Source organism: Notothenia coriiceps, unplaced genomic scaffold, assembly GCF_000735185.1.
Source record: "Notothenia coriiceps isolate Sejong01 unplaced genomic scaffold, NC01 NC01_scaffold00002846, whole genome shotgun sequence".
Taxonomy (NCBI): Eukaryota; Metazoa; Chordata; class Actinopteri; order Perciformes; family Nototheniidae; genus Notothenia; species Notothenia coriiceps.
The window spans coordinates 27,072-43,615 of NW_011335547.1; the positions used below are offsets into that span (position 1 = coordinate 27,072).

Consider the following 16,544-nt stretch of genomic DNA (forward strand, 5'->3'; position numbering starts at 1 on the left):
GAGCAGTTTCACTGAAGTCATGAGAAAACCGTGTTTCAAGGCGAGCATTGTGTTGCCATGGCAACGGCATTTGAAGAAATCTCAAAACTGTCCCGTAGATGGTCTTCACGGCTGGACTGTTAGCACACGTGAAGTTTGAGCACTTTTTTAAAATTTCATAGGAGTTATAGCGACATCATGTTTTATGGCGAGGGATGCGTTTCCATGGAAACGGCATATGGTGAGATCTCAGATTTGGCGTAGAGCTGTTGAGGCATGGACCGGTGATATACAAGTGAAATTGGGGGACGATTGGACCGTGTCGATGGGACTTAAAGCCACATCGTGTTTCATGGCGAGTGGTCCGTCGCCATGGCAACGGCATTTGATGACACCCCATACTACGCTTAGATGCGTGGATGGCTGCATCGTTACCAAACCTGTGAAGTTCTGGGCTGGAGTATTGTCACTGAAGTTATGAGAAAACCGTGTTTCAAGGCGAGCATTGTGTTGCCATGGCAACGGCATTCGAAGAAATCTCAAAACTATCCCGTAGATGTCTTCACGGCTGGACTGTTTGCACACTGCTATCTGAAGTCTGCTCTGAGCATGTCAGTTGGAGTGATGACATCATCGTGTTCCATTGCACAGGTGTTTATAGTTGAGCTAACAAGGTGCCTAGACTTCAAAGGCTTCACTGTTCTGAATGAGAGCATGAACCTCTTACATGTGAACGTTTTGTGGAAGAACCGTAACAGATATCTGTGAAATTTCAAAATGTGAAGCATATCAAGGAAGTTGAGTATCTGAAGTGTAATGTTTGTGTACTTTCGGGTTAATAATGTGGCCTTTTTGGCAGTTTAACTAAAGGTGTGCGGCTGTGCTGTGAGGAAATATCTGCCTGAAATTACGATGGGCTTTAATGGAGACATGTTGAACATTTTTGTCACTTCATGCCCTCAAGAGGCACTTTGTTTAATTTTTTTTGCCTAATCATTTGTCATTTTTCAAGCTACGAGATGTTTTCCTACGTTTATCATTAAAAATGATGTGTCAAGAATGTAGGGATTGGGAATTATGGCAGTTTTAAAAAGAAATATGAATGCGAATTTCAAGCTGTCTACTCTAGCTGTGACATCACACACTCTAGTTAATGTTAAAATGTGAAGAAAACCTCTAAAACAAGGTCTGAACAATGTTTAATATCTCTAAAAGGAAGAATCAGATTTAAAAGTTGTTTTACACGAATAATGCCAGAAAGATGTGTAACATTTTAAAGTTGGAATGAGGTGTCTGAGTGAAAGTATGAATGAACAGTTAGCAGTTGAATTGCATGAAGATTTGTTGAAGTCTGAAGATTTTCTCCATTGACTTCAACGTTAAAATGTTGATGTATTATGGGATGTATCTCTGGAATTATGAAAGTTATGAATGAGAAAAGTAATAGCCATCGATTCCCGACCAAGCTGAACGTTTTGATGTTTGAATGGAGTTTCTGCGATGTCCAATGCGGGAGGAGAAGAGGGCCAAAATAAGTCGGCGGAATAATAATAAACTTTTCGTGCGTAGAATAACAGTTAGTTGGAATGCTGTTAACAGCATTCCCACTAAATTAGGTTTTTATTCAAGAACCAAAAGGGTGCCCTTTAGGTGCCCATCGTATAACTAGTGTGAGTTACATGTTCAATTTAGTTATTTTATATTTTTTCAAGATAAAATGGCCAGCGATGATGAAATAGCTGTGAAATGATGGGCACATCATCAACTACATTTCTCTGGCCAAGTCCAAACTGCAGCCCAGAGACATAAGCCTTCATCTCTCTGTTGATTCATTCAATCTTATTTCAGACTAGCAGTTGATACAATCTGATGGAATAGTCTGCTCTAAATACTGAGCTGTGGGGCTGCTCTCCAGCTGTTGCTTATCCCAAGGTAATACAAATGGGAAAAATCAGCCCATAATCCCTCTGCAGTCCCTCCATTGTTCTTAGATTGATGCCATGCTAAAAAAAATGGGACCTTCTTAGTATTCTGAGTAACATCAGCATCTGCTGAATTCTCCTCTTCGTCATGTTGATGAGGATCTCTATCAGAGTTTCTTGACAGCATTGTTTTACGGAAAATATTATTTTGTTATAAAGATTTGTGAGTATCTCAGTGTGGCTTTGTTTTCATAATGAGACAGTGGTTATTTGTTACAGTTTTAAATAATAAGTTTTGAGAATATAATTTTTGCAGTACAACATTTCAGTGAGAGAGAGATAGAGAGAATAGGGAGGGATGAAACCCTCTTTAATGGTCACACATGCAGAGCACACAGCACACACAGTGAAATTTGTTCTCTGCTTTTAACCGCAGCTATTGTACAGTGCCCGGGGAGCAATGGGAGTGAGGGGGGAAGGGGGATGTCTGGTGCCTTGCTCAAGGGCACCACGGCAGGGCAGGAGGTAGAAGTAGAAGTCCACACTCCATATTTAGGTCTGCTCGGGGACTTGAACCGGCGACCCTACGGCTCACAGTCCAAGCCCCTAGTAACTGAGCCACTGCCGGACCAATGACAACCAGTGACATACTTGACTATTGATTTAGTTGTATTAGAAGTAAAAATGTGCTATTTTAATTTGTCCTATGCATTATTCAATAACAAATCAATCATAAGGAAATACAAATGTTATGTCTGAATAATTATAATTGCAATCACAGTCACATTTACTTGAGGGGCCATATTTCCAACAACATGTTATATTTTGTAGCAAATTCTTGCAAATACAACTTGAAAAGGCTGGCTTTTGAAAACATAATCATAATGCATTTCAAAGCATTGTATATTTGTCTGGCCATAGTCTTAATGGTTCTGTGAAACGTGTGTCATCCATCCTTCACTTGATTATTCTTGGTTCACAGCAGGAATCCCATCAGTAATCATGCTGTATTATCACCAAGCTCATGTTTATGGAAGGGCATGTTCATTAAACTGAATATTGGTATATTACAGAATGATATTTCTCCTGTTTTGAAATTGCTCTGCAGCCTACAGTACATATGGGTCTCGTTTCTGTAGAAAATACTATTTGACTTACTTGAACTCTAAATGGCTCATGTGGTATTTTACCTTGATTCTTATGAATTATTTGTATTCTTGTTTAAACTCATGTAATGCTGCATGTCCTCATGATTTCTCTCTATTTTTTTTTCTTTGCAGGTTTCCCTGATTTTCCAGGGAGTGCTCCCAGGTTTCAGTGATGGAGATGTTGCAGTGTGACGGCTGTGACTTCCGTGCAGAGTCATACGAGGACCTGAAGACCCACATTCAGGACGTGCACACCGTTTTCCTGCAGCCTGCAGATGCAGATGGGTCTGGCTCTCTCAAAGGCGAGGATGAAAAGGAGGTGGAATATGAGGACAAGGATGAAAAGGATTATACGTCTCCTAAAGCTGGAATGAGTATGTCAACTACATTGAATCAGATGTTACAGATTAATTTGTTGAGGATTAGGAAACAAATAACTCTGCATACTAGGATGGTTTTATATTTCATCGAGGAGCATATTATTTATGAGTTGTTGCTGGTTTTATTATCTTAAAGAAACTGGCATTTTAAATTAGAGCAGAAATCTCTCACACTTTCTCATCTTTTTTCAGGCCCCAACTCTACTGACAATTCCAACCAAACACCACAGAAGCAGACAGCTGAAAACCACATACCATTTTACCAGTGCAAGTTCTGTGTCCGTTACTTCAGATCAAAGTCATTCTTGAGAAACCACACCAAAAAGGTGCATGATGTTGTGGAGGAAGATTCAGATGCAAGTATCTCGTCGCAGGGAGATAAGCAGCCCGGCTACACCGTCATAATGCAAAACGACCATTCAAAAGTGTACTCCTGTCAGTATTGCACATACAAGTCTCCACGTAAAGCAAGGATAATGAAACACCAACTAATGTATCATAATAAGGTTCCCGCAGAGAGTGCTGGAGATCTTTCAGAATACACTGAGACCGGAGAGGAATCGGACTCAGCCGGTGGACTCATGAAGGGAACATTTGCCTGTGAATGGTGCGAATATCAAACTGACCAGAAGGACAGCTGGACTGATCATGTGGTGAAGGAACACAGTGACAAGGTCAAGATAGTTTCCAGCATTGCAGAGCTGGAAAGGGAGGCCAGTGCAAGCTCACCCAAACCAGATTCTCCCTCCGCTTCCCAAAGCCAGACTAGATTAAAGATAACTTCCATTGATGTTGGTGAAAAGAAAGAGCCATTAGAAACAACATCAGAAAACACCTTGGAGAAAACAGTCCAAGAGATCTCATCCTTTCATTACACACAGATGAATGCAGTAGCACCCAACAGCACAGGTTCCTCTATTTTGTCCAAGAGGTTCTCTTCCTCTGATGTCTCCAAAAGTATCGTAGAGATGGACGCCGACGCTGTCAATGACGAGGACTCTCACAGCAGCTTAGAGGATGATGATGATGAAGAAGAGTTAGGTGATATGGATGATCCCAGCTATACTGGGACCCTGTCAGCAGATGCAAAGCAGCTTTTAACTGATGAGGATAATAAATTACTGGAGACTAAAGGAATACCCTTTAGAAAGTACATGAACCGATTTCAGTGCCCCTTCTGTTCCTTCCTCACCATGCACAGGCGGAGCATCTCCCGCCACATTGAAAACATTCATCTTTCTGGCAAAACCACAGTGTATAAATGTGATGAATGCCCATTCATTTGCACCAGCCCTCTCAAACTAGGCACGCACAAACAGAGCCACATTTCCTCAGATGTAGACACCATGGACCTAACAAGTGATAGTCCAGATTCTCACAATGACACTGCTGCAGAGCCAGTTAATGGGGGTAGTGTTAGTTCCAAAGTCAATGGAAAAAAGTTAACCAGCACACCAAACGACCAGCAGAATCCTCATCGCTGCACGCTCTGCAGCTTCTCCACCACCACTCTGAAAGGTCTGAGGGTTCACCAGCAGCATAAGCATTCCTACTGTGATGACCTAGATCCCTCTGCCTTTGAAAGCCAGCTGACTGACCAGCAGGACTCTGATGTGGACGCTTCTCCAATCTTTCTACAAAAAACTCAGACCTCCATTTTAGGACTTGCCACCAAAAAGCCCTTAGTAACAGGGAAAAGAGCCAGAAAGTCCATTAACGACTTGCCTTTGGATTTGTCCTCAGTTAAGAAGAGAACTAGAATTGATGAAATTGCCAGTAACCTTCAAAGTAAGATAAGCCAAAGCCAACAGGACATGATCATAAACTTAGATGACATGGATGATGAAGACGCAGGAGAAAATCAAGCCGGCGCTGAGGCAGACAGTGGAAACCATGACAATAAAAACCCTGTCTTCACTTATAACACACAACAGCTTAATGCAAGAGATTCAATGACTTCTCAAGAGGGAGGCAGAATAGGAAAAAGAAAAAGCAACCCTAAGTCAAAACCTAGAAACATTCCTATATCAATGACTCTATCGGATGATAGTGAAAACATCTCTGCTGACCCCAGCGACAGTGCTATCCAAGAGAACGCTGATTATCCAGAGGAAGTAGGAATAGCACGATTCTACTGTAAACACTGTGATTACCACAACAAATCAGCTCGTAGCGTCAGCACCCACTACCAGAGGATGCACCCTTACATCAAGTTCAGCTTTAAGTACATCCTGGACTCAGAGGACCAGAGTGCAGTCTTCCGCTGCTTAGAGTGCTACATCGAATACACAAATTACAATGATCTGCATCAACACTACATGGAGCACCACCCTGAAGCAAGCAATGTGCTCAACTTCAACCAACCAAATCTGGTATACATGTGCCGCTTTTGTTCGTACACAAGCCCCAATGTCAGGAGCCTAATGCCCCACTACCAAAGAATGCACCCTACAGTGAAAATAAACAATGCTATGATCTTCTCTAGCTATGTAGTGGAGCAGTCCCCAAAAACGGGTGAATCTCAAACCCTGAGGGAAATATTAAACTCGGGCCCTAAGATTTTGAACTCAGCCACGTCAACCCCAAGGTCGTCCTCCAGTCCAGTGCCGAAAACCGCCCCCAAGACCCCTGAACCTAATGCCGAGGCAGACCTTAAAGAATCTATTAGTGGTAATGTTGTTGTCTATGATTGCGATGTGTGTTCTTTTGCTAGCCCCAACATGCACTCTGTTTTGGTCCACTATCAGAAGAAACACCCAGAGCAAAAGGCTTCTTATTTCCGTATACAGAAAACCATGAAGGTCATCACGGTGGATCAATCGCAGTCTGTTGCAAACTCTTCACATAATATAAGCATGGCAACGCCTCCAAAACAACAGAGCACAGCGCTGTATGGTTCGGATGAAGAGATGTACTACTGTAAACATTGTGTGTATAGTAACAGATCTGTTGTTGGTGTGCTGGTCCACTATCAAAAGAGACACCCTGAAGTAAAAGTGACGGCAAAATATATCAAACATGGCACCCCAACCCCTGGTTTGATGAAATTAATGGATGAACTTCAAATTGCAGCTCCCAAACAGTTTTTAAAGCAGTTTCAAAACAACGGTCATGATGGGTCTAACAACACGAGCCCGAAACCAGGAAGTGGTGAGAAAGGTGAGGACGAGCTGTTCTTTTGTCAGCACTGTGATTATGGCAACCGCACTGTAAAAGGAGTGCTAATCCATTACCAGAAGAAGCATAAGGAGACCAAGGCCAACGCTGACCTTGTGCGTCGTCACACTGCAGTTGTCCGGAGTCAGCGCGAGCGTGCACAGATGGTTCAGTCGAGTTCAGTCTCCTCTGCATTGATCCCAGCCCCTCCGGACCCGGAAAACACTACGTCACTGCGCTCATTGAAGTGCAGACACTGTACCTACACATCCCCCTACATCTATGCCCTGAAGAAACATCTGAAGAAAGAGCACCCCACTGTTAAAGCCACAGCTATGACCATTTTACACTGGGCTTACCAAGATGGCGTCCTGGAGGCTGGCTACCACTGTGAGTGGTGCATCTACTCCCACGCTGAACCCCAGGGTCTGCTGCTCCACTACCAAAGACGCCATCCTGAGCACAATGTGGATTACACTTACATGGCCAGCAAGCTGTGGGCTGGTCCGGAGACCCAACAAGGGGGCAATATGGAAACTAAACATTACAAATGCAGAGACTGTGCCTTTGAGGCCTGTACAATATGGGACATCACTAGTCACTATCAGGCAGTCCACCCTTGGGCCATTAAAGGGGATGAATCTGTGCTTTTGGATATTATCAAAGGAAATGGCTCAGATGAAAATATAAACCAGCAGGTTGTCAAAGAACAAATGTCTTTCGAATGCCAACCTGTTGAAGATGATGGCGCGCTGGTCATTGTCACCACACCTCAAGAAAGCCCACATCCTCCCCACCCACGTCTATCCCTCTCTAACAATACTTACCAGTGCACTGTATGTCTATCAGAGTACAACAGTCTCCATGGCCTCCTCACTCACTATGGGAAGAAGCACCCAGGAATGAAAGTAAAGGCTGCAGATTTTGCACAGGAGGCCGACATCAACCCCAGCTCTGTGTATAAATGTCGTCACTGTCCGTATGTTAACTCCAGAATCCACGGTGTTCTAACTCACTATCAAAAGAGACACCCATTAGTGAAAGTCACTGCGGAAGACTTTGCAGACGATATCGAGCAAATTCCTGACGTAAATGAGGGAGATGACAAGTGCAAAACTCAAAGGCAAGGCTACGGGGCATACAGATGCAAAATGTGCACGTACACTCATGGGACACTGGAGAAACTCAAAATCCACTATGAGAAATATCACAATCAGTCTGCCTCTGAAATCTTTTCTGCTTCTATGACATATTTCACTCCCGGTAAAGAAAGAGAGCCAGTAGCGGAATGCAGTGGTGGTAATATATCAAGTGCAGCACAAGTCCAGGAGGTCGGTCAGTTGGACCTTGCCCTCGCCCAGTTACCCGTCAATAAGACAGAGAAACATGCTATGTTCAAGTGTCAGCTCTGCAAATACTTCTGCTCCACCAGGAAAGGCATCGCTCGGCACTACCGTATCAAGCACAACAACGTCCGCGCACAGCCAGAGGGTAAAAACAATGTCTTTAAATGTGCTCTGTGCCCATACACAAACCCTATACGCAAAGGTCTGGCAGCACACTACCAGAAGCGGCACGATATTGATGCCTATTATACCCATTGTCTGGCTGCTTCCAAGACTTTGACTGAAACGCCTATCAAAGTGATAGCAGCCCCGCCGCCAGAAGCGGAAAACACAGAAATGAGTGAAGACTTGCGTTTGGCTGTGGAGAGACGAAAGTGTTCTCTTTGCCCCTTTCAGGCCTTCAGCAGGAAGAGCATTGTCTCTCACTACATTAAACGCCACCCAGGTGTCTTCCCCAAGAAGCAGCACGCCAGCAAGCTTGGCCGCTACTTTACCGTTATCTATGCCAAAGAACCCGAGAAGGTTGCTGTCAGTGAAATGGCAGAAGACGAAAAGGAAGTGCTGGAAGTTCAACCTGAACCCGAGCAGGACGGAGAGGTGGATTGGTTGCCATTCAAGTGTTTGAAATGCTTCCGGTTGTCCTTTAGTACAGGCGAGCTGCTCTCTATGCACTACAGCGACCACCACAGCAATGACTTGAAGAGGGACTTTGTGGTGTCGCCAGGTCCCGGGGACGAGGACTCTGAGTTGTACAAGTGTTCTCACTGTGAGCTGAAGTTCCTGACTCTCCCAAATCTGGCTAAACATCTATTGAACCACAATGAGGAGTTTCAGAAAAGGGCCATGAGGCAGGAGAGGAGGAGGCAGCTGCTCAGCAAACAGAAAGCAACAGAACCCGAGACCAAACCTGAGAAGGTAAGCATAGATACATGTCTGCCTTAAAGCTTGTAAATAAAGAATAAAATCAGCATAATTTAATCTTCATCAATAATATCTGAGGCATGCATCTCTTATTATGCTGTAAGCTACCACTGTCTATAATACTATAGCTGTTCCTTAACTACTTGTCATGGGCTGCAAAGGTGTTGTACCAACATCATTCATCATTGAGAGTATTGTTAATTTATCATAACATGACAGTAAACCCACAATCATTGCAGTAGTACCTTAAGTAACAAAACAAGGATAATTGTGGATTTCAAATTGCCCTTCAACTGTCAACAAAAATGAAAAACAGTTATAATAAGGTGTTATAAATAGTTTCATAGTAAGTAAGTTAACACATACAATCTCATTTCATGTATATTCCATAACTAAATAAATCAGATGGTTTTGATTATACAATGTTATTGTCCTTAAAATCGATTCAAAAATGTTTTTTTAAAAGATGTCAAACTGAAAGAAACAAATACTGTGAATATAACAACTGATTGTTTGTCATTCTTTCCCTATGAACAGGAAAGCACTGAAAATAAAGCTCCCATAGGGTTCAGGTGTAACTTCTGTGTAGAGATGCACCCCACCCTCCGAGCCATCTGCAACCACCTGAGGAAGCACGTCCAATATGGAGAGGTCAAAGAGGGACATGTCAAGGTAAATGGAGTTGGATTTATTCATATTATTAAATAATATTATTTCTATATTGTATAGGTTTTTCTCGTCCACACTCCTCATCCCACATGCTCTGCAGTGATCTGTTTTACTTGACTTGGTTCCTGTTTCCCATTTTGTTTCTTACTGACGGAGGGTAGACAGTCTGTCAGCTTCCCCCAGAGAAAGCAAACAACACTGTCCCATTGCAGTAAAGGGGGGGGGGGGTTACAGAGTAGTGAGCCATAACTTTTAGTGCAGCGGCGGGTTACTATTCAAACATTAGTATTCCACTGAGGCTGCCAGAGAGAGGAACAGGCCTGAAGATCCAACGTCTCATCCAAACAGAGGCTTGGTTCCTCTTATAACATGTACTGTACTCACTTCTGCAACTGAGGCCTGCTACAAAATATTGAGTACTTTTGTTGTGTATTTTGATCACCTCTACCAGCATACTGTATGTTTGGAAGAAGGTGAAAATGAGATTAGCTTATCACAGTGACATGATTACAGTTTAAACTCCAGGGATGCGATTGTTTCTGATACATTTGGATGAAGAGAGGGCCGTCAGATCAGACTGGAGGGAAAGGTTGGGCCTTTGGATGCCACATCTTATTTATGGCCACATGAAATGCAGGGTCAGGTCCTTCCACAGAGCCAATGAGCTTCCTCGAGGCAATAAAAAAGTCACAGTGATCGCCCGTCTACTTGTGACAACGGAAACCAGCCAGCACTCCAGCAGATGAAGGAAGAGGAAATGGACGGAGTTTTGCTTTGCAGTTAGATTGTTTGTTGGTGTGCGAATGTGCAAGGTTTTCTGCTTTAGGTCCTTATTTGTTTTGTTATATGAAGTTTTGTGTCATTTCATTTCCTTTCTAGGGGGAGTGTCAGATCAGGGTTTCAGTTGTTTTTAGATGTTACAGGTTGCTTATAATTGACCCGGTCATGTTTTTCCATCATTTGTCCTGGACTATAAACACTTTCATTAAGAGGCTCGTACTCCAGATTAAAGTATTTTGGACAGGTTTTTTTAGCGGCTTTAGGAAAACAACAGATGTTGCATAGACAAGCTTTGAAGCCAAAAATATAACCACATGTTGATCTTTAACACAAATGCATCCAATTGACATTACACAGGGTGAGTGAGAGAGCTGTAACTAACACTTAAGTGGAAATGATTGCGCTGATAGAGCACAGGCAGAACCAGAGGTGTTAGACAGATGCTTAACTGTCGCTTATGTGCTGTTAACATGATTTGCCTGATTTAGGAAAAATGGTTAGAGCGGCAGAGTCTAAGTGATACTTCAGTGAACAGCTATTTTTGTCATCTGGAAGCTGATTAAGTATCAACATTGGACAATCTACATAACTCGTTACTCTTAATCTCTCTCATTTCATTGCCCTATTGTGGGTTGGCATAACAAAAAGGCTGTGACAGACAAAATCAACAGAGACCTCTCCTCTTTGTTTTGCAGCAGGAAGTCAGCGAGGTCCCCTTGACCCTGCCTTCAGAGACCCTGACGAATGGTGACATGGAGGAGGAAGAAGCAGCTGAAGCTGACGGCCTCGAGGGGCCCTCGCCCTCCATGATGGTTTCCCCAGAATCTGTTGATGTTGCCGCAGAGACACTGGAAACAGAGAGGGAGGCCGTTGGAGGAAGAGGAGCGGCCCTGGTGGCAGCGGCGAGGGCCGTGGTGTCAGAGGGCGAGCTGAAGCAGCGATTAGCAGCGGGGGGTCACCCATGTGCCCAGTGCGACCGAGTCTTCATGTCCATGCAGGGACTGAGGTCCCATGAGAGGAGCCACTCAGCCATGGCAATGTTCAGCAGAGAAGACAAATACAACTGCCAGTACTGCCAGTTCGTCTCACCCTTCAGACATAAGTGAGTAGAGAGGAGTCAATCCTAACAATGTATCCACATGACTGCCCCCTGTGTATAGGATGAGACTTTATAAGGAATGAATTAAACGCATACATTTAGACTTAATGTTATTTGTTTCAACTTGTTTATCCAGTGATGTATTCTGAATGTACCTTTCATAAGTGTTTTTCATTAAGGTTAGTGCAAGTTTAATTTGTTAAATATCAGTAAAATTGAGTATCCTGTGTCTGCTTCAAAATAAAAGCCATCCCATGGAGCTCCAATTGAATTGAGGAAATGTTTTATATGCAGTAGGCATAACTCAAAGCTGCTGTGATATGGCTTCAGGAACAGTGAGGGTGATATAATGAGATAAAATTACAAACAACAATACTGGATTACATGCATGCTTCATTTCCTGTGAATCCCTCATGCAGATTATTAGAGAACATATATTATATAAGCTGTATAAACAATAAAAGCTGTGCATTTTAAACTCTCATCCTTACATACATAACCAATCGTAGACCAGCTGCAAATGTTAAACTCCATTTGCACAGACCACAATTTTAAACCCTGTGGAAATCCCTTTGAATCCTCAATCTTTTCAGATGTCCTGCCTCCTTGGAGAGTAAGACAAACATTACAGCGAGACAAACATTTTGTTAGTGTGATTTGTCGTATCCATCACAGAGACACAGAGCGAGAGTCCTCCTCTCCTCTGAGCTCCCAGGTGTAATCCCTCTGTACTGTATGTGCCCTGACCCAGAAAGAAGCCGCATTCCCATGCCACCTAGGAGTCTGGCATTAAAAACACAGCCACTGCCCCCACAGGCGCTCGCACGCTCCCTCCCACCAATGGATTGTGGGTAGATGAGTTCACCCCACGGCTCCTTGTTCTGTAGTCTTTGGAAATGTGTTGTTTATGAGGTAAACAGAATAGAGCGCTTTTGATGCTGCGGAAAACAGCCTGCTGTAGAAATCAGTGTATGCTGTCTCTCTATTATTGTCACTTTCTCTCTTTCTCTCCCATCCTTCTCTCCTCCTTCCATCTACTTTTTCCCTGTCTTTCATCCTCTTATCTCATATCCTCCCTTCTGCTTTTGTTTTTTTTGTGCCAGTCTGGACAGACATGTGCAGTCTCACCACGGCCACCACAAACCCTTCAAATGCAAACTCTGCCCCTTTAAATCTGCCTACGTGAGTCGCTTGAAGAGCCACCTGCATAAGGCACACACAGGTAAAAACCTACACTCACACACACACACACACACACACACACACACACACACACACACACACACACACACACACACACACACACACACACACACACACACATACATTCATTAAATCTCATTTTACAGCTGTTGCCAGTGACTAACATTCCCGGGCCAGAATAGCAGCCTCCTGTTTATCATCTGCCACATAAGGATGCTGTGCTTGACTTAGCTTATCCTGCCCAGTATGGCCAGCTGTGGAGGAGCAGCTTCACCATTCACCAAGAACATTAAATACAGTTAATTAAGCTCATCAAATAGAATCCTTTTTGTATTTAGGCACAAATAGCCTAGATTAATTCATCGTTAATTATGTTTATTTGGGAATAAAGTGATGAAGGACTCAGCACGGTACAAAGGAACATGACTACATGTGTCCGTGGTTGAATGTGATTTTTTTCCCGCCTGTGATCGTTTTGTTGCTGTTGAGGGAGCCAGATGGCAGACAAAGACATTCGCATTCAAGCAAATATAAAAAATCTCCTACCTGGGAACCAAGTGCATACGCAAAAGGAACAATCTCAGAACTGGCAGACTAGAAAAGCAGATTTTCAAGGGGCATCTGAGGGCTCTCAAATGTCTGTTTTTAGGCAACAATAGCAGCACTGAGAGTTAACAACTGCTGTGGTTTATTCGCACAAACCAATTCTGTTGTGATTTCATTTGGATTAGTGCTTCCCTATCTTGTCTCTGAAAACAGTCCAAGATACTTTGGATTGATGCACACCAGAAATAGTTCAATTAGGAAGTAGTTTTCCCTAATAAACCACTTCTGGTTGGCTATGTTACTATCAGATCCGATTTGGTTGTTATGGTGCATCTCTTCAGGATGCTGCTTGCATTAGGGTTGTTAAGCAAGTTTATTAAACAGCTGTAGGAAGCAAGATGTTATAAATCACTGTTCGGTGCTTTCAAAACGTTGTCAAAGCTGCTAAACACACAGTTGCCAAAGCTGCTCAGTCACATAAGGTAATGGTATGAAATCAAAGAAAGTGGTCAGTATTCATGGCTCTTAATCGTGAGTTTGAAATTAAAAGAAGGTATTGTATAAAATTCCTTCCTATGTGTACGTCTCACCAACCTGCACACCTGCCTTCATGCTAATTATGGTGAAAGTTCCTCAATAATGTAATTTGCCCCTTCAGACTCACCTACCTCTGGCAGTTTGAATATATCCCTGTTTACATTCAAAGTTTTTTTGTTTACTAGTCAACAAGCAGTATAACAATGTACTACACTTTCCAAATTGCCTACAAGGGAAGTGCACGTTGAGGTATTGGAAAAAGGATTATGTTTATGTGTGATACCTCAAGACAATGAAAATAAACATTGCAGCTTGATATTTCTTCAGTCAAAATCGGGCTAATTAGACTACGAGGAGCACTAAGTGACATGTTTGTTTCAGATTGGCTCCGAGGGGAATAGCTTTCTTTATGGTGCTGGATTGGTTTATTATCGCAATGTTTTTTATAAAGACTTTTCAGATTCTGTTACTTACATTTCTCGGTTTTCCTCCAGGTGAGCAGCACACATACAAGTGCTTGTCGTGCCCCTTCTCCTCTATGACCATCAGCCAGCTGAAGGAGCACTCTCTGATGGACCACGGCGAGGCGCTGACCCTCCCCAAACTGCGTGCTGCTACCCAGGCTGCTCACGGAGCCCCCAGGCCCCCCCGACCGGCCAGTAACACAGAGCAAACTCCCTTGGACCCGGATGGTAAGAGATCCTGCGTAATGTCATTTTAATAGAGATGAGATCATAGGATAGGATTGTCAGGGCCAGATTTAGAAAACCTCAATCTAGCCTCAAAGCAGAATCTAGTTTCTTAACATTGGTGTTGAGAGGATTTGATGGAAACAAATTCTATGTTTTTAGAAATAAGCCTGTACAGTAACACATGTACAGTATATTCATTTTATTTATCTTATGTTTATAAGATCAATTGACTTATCATTGCAGATCCAGCCATATTGAAAATATATGATACACGTCATGTTCTTTAAAATATAGCTTAACATTTTTTATCAACTAAATCTTAATAGCTCTTTCATTCACATTAGGACTAAAACATCTACATTTTCTGGTTCAACCTTTTTATCAAAGGTGCTTTTTATTAGGGTAACAGATCACATTAGCGATAAACACGGAAACATACAGCAGTTGTTTCAATGATTACGTATCGGAAATTGGTTTAATAAATAAGAGAATGAAGGTTTTGACTGCTGAGGTTTGATTACCTCAGTCTTCTTTGATGTTGATCACTGACTCCTTCCTATCACAGAGGCCTCCTCTCATAGGTTGCTGCAGCAGCTAGCTCCTTGATGTGATGCCATGTTTTAGGTGTTTTAGTGGCGGTGCATTGCACAGCTTGCAGAGTGTTCTTGGCAGCAGCTGTCACCTTGCTGCTGGAGCGGTGGAATCTTCCCTGGAGCTGAAGCAGGGCAGCATTCCTCATTGCACCAACCACCACTGTCGGCTGGGCCCTACCAAGACAAGAGAAGCATTGAGAGAGAGCAGAGCTGACGTATTGAATGTCTCTCCAGCACGCCAAAACTAGCTACCTTCAGTCGGATGTCTACAATTCTGATATTTGAAAAGCAATACAGGGTTTGTTTTGAAAAGATTTAGATTTGATTGGCTCTAAAAGTGTGAATATAAGACCCAAGTTCTTGCTGCTTTAAGGTTATCCTTAATATTTAAGGCGTTCTCCTTCCCTATCTTCTCCTCTCAGAAGTATATTCCACCTTTAATTGATGTGATGTAATGGACAGTTTTGGCTCCTAAGCCCTTCAAAAAGACACATTATCTGCTGTCCATCTGCTTTCTCATCTCCATACATCTCCACAATGCAGAGAGGATATTAACAACATGAATCAATTGAGGCATTGTTTGATTTGTGTGAATTTCTCTCTACCATCTGCAAAAGTAAGAAATTCGATCTGAAGCATTCTAAGTAAACGTTTATAAGAAAAGTTATTAGTTTATTCCAAGCTTTCTCATACTCTGAGTTCTGAATGAGGCCTTTTTCACATGGATAGATATTCTATTAGTGTCACTGTGGTTTATTTATTGATGTGTTGGAGGCTCAAAGTAGGCCGAGAAGATGAGCTCTCTCACTGATATTATAGACTCTTGAGAAAAGAAATAAGAAGGGTAAAAGGTACGGGACACGAGATGGCAGTCATAGTTATACTCTTTATGTGAGTGGGGTCAGTCTTTTATTAAATAAAACCTATATTACATAATATTTCGTTTTTAGAAGCAATAATCAGACATCTTTCAAAAATAATAAAAAGGAGATTAATGAGGAGGAGATCGATAAAGTAGATTAAACTCCATCCTGCTGTGCAAAACTGTGGATTTGAATATTGGAGTTTCAGATGTACAGTGACTCTTCTGGGTTGCAATCTAGTGCCTAGCTTATTTTTAAATAAGCAGAGAAGATGACATTTTGTTACAAAAACATATTTACTGACTAGATGTGGATGCAGATCTTAAGTAAAAGTGTACCAATGTAAGTATGTGAAAATACTCAATTACAAGAACATTTCCTTCATTGAAAAGAAAAAGGTGAAAGTACATCAAGATTGTCAGCTAAATGTAATTAAAGTATCTAAAGTACTTGTAATGTGCTCCCTGTCACTGATAGATCATTATATTTACATTATTTGTTAATACTGAAACATTGCTTTTATTTTAGTGTTTTACTGCTATAACTGGTGGAAGTAGAGGTGATAAATTACTACAAATACAGATGGGCCCCCTCAAAAGATACATCTCAGCGGTCATTAGAGGATTTGTGGATTACAAATGAAGAAAAAGAAGGTTCTGCAACAGAAATCTGCATTAACCTTTGGAAATTTTCTCTATTCTTTGAAAGAT

The 16,544-nt window shown here is 42.3% G+C and overlaps 1 protein-coding gene across 1 annotated transcript in view; it reads left to right on the top strand.

Moving 5' to 3' along the window:
* Positions 1 to 16,544, top strand: part of znf462 (zinc finger protein 462) — a 41,954-nt gene that overhangs the window by 19,742 nt on the left and 5,668 nt on the right. Inside the window, exons 2-7 of the mRNA XM_010765978.1 lie at positions 3,182 to 3,423; positions 3,622 to 8,846; positions 9,390 to 9,524; positions 10,997 to 11,403; positions 12,504 to 12,622; positions 14,181 to 14,378. Of these exons, the coding sequence (XP_010764280.1) occupies positions 3,222 to 3,423; positions 3,622 to 8,846; positions 9,390 to 9,524; positions 10,997 to 11,403; positions 12,504 to 12,622; positions 14,181 to 14,378 (6,286 nt within the window). The 5' untranslated portion in view covers positions 3,182 to 3,221. The remainder of the gene's footprint in view (positions 1 to 3,181; positions 3,424 to 3,621; positions 8,847 to 9,389; positions 9,525 to 10,996; positions 11,404 to 12,503; positions 12,623 to 14,180; positions 14,379 to 16,544) is intronic.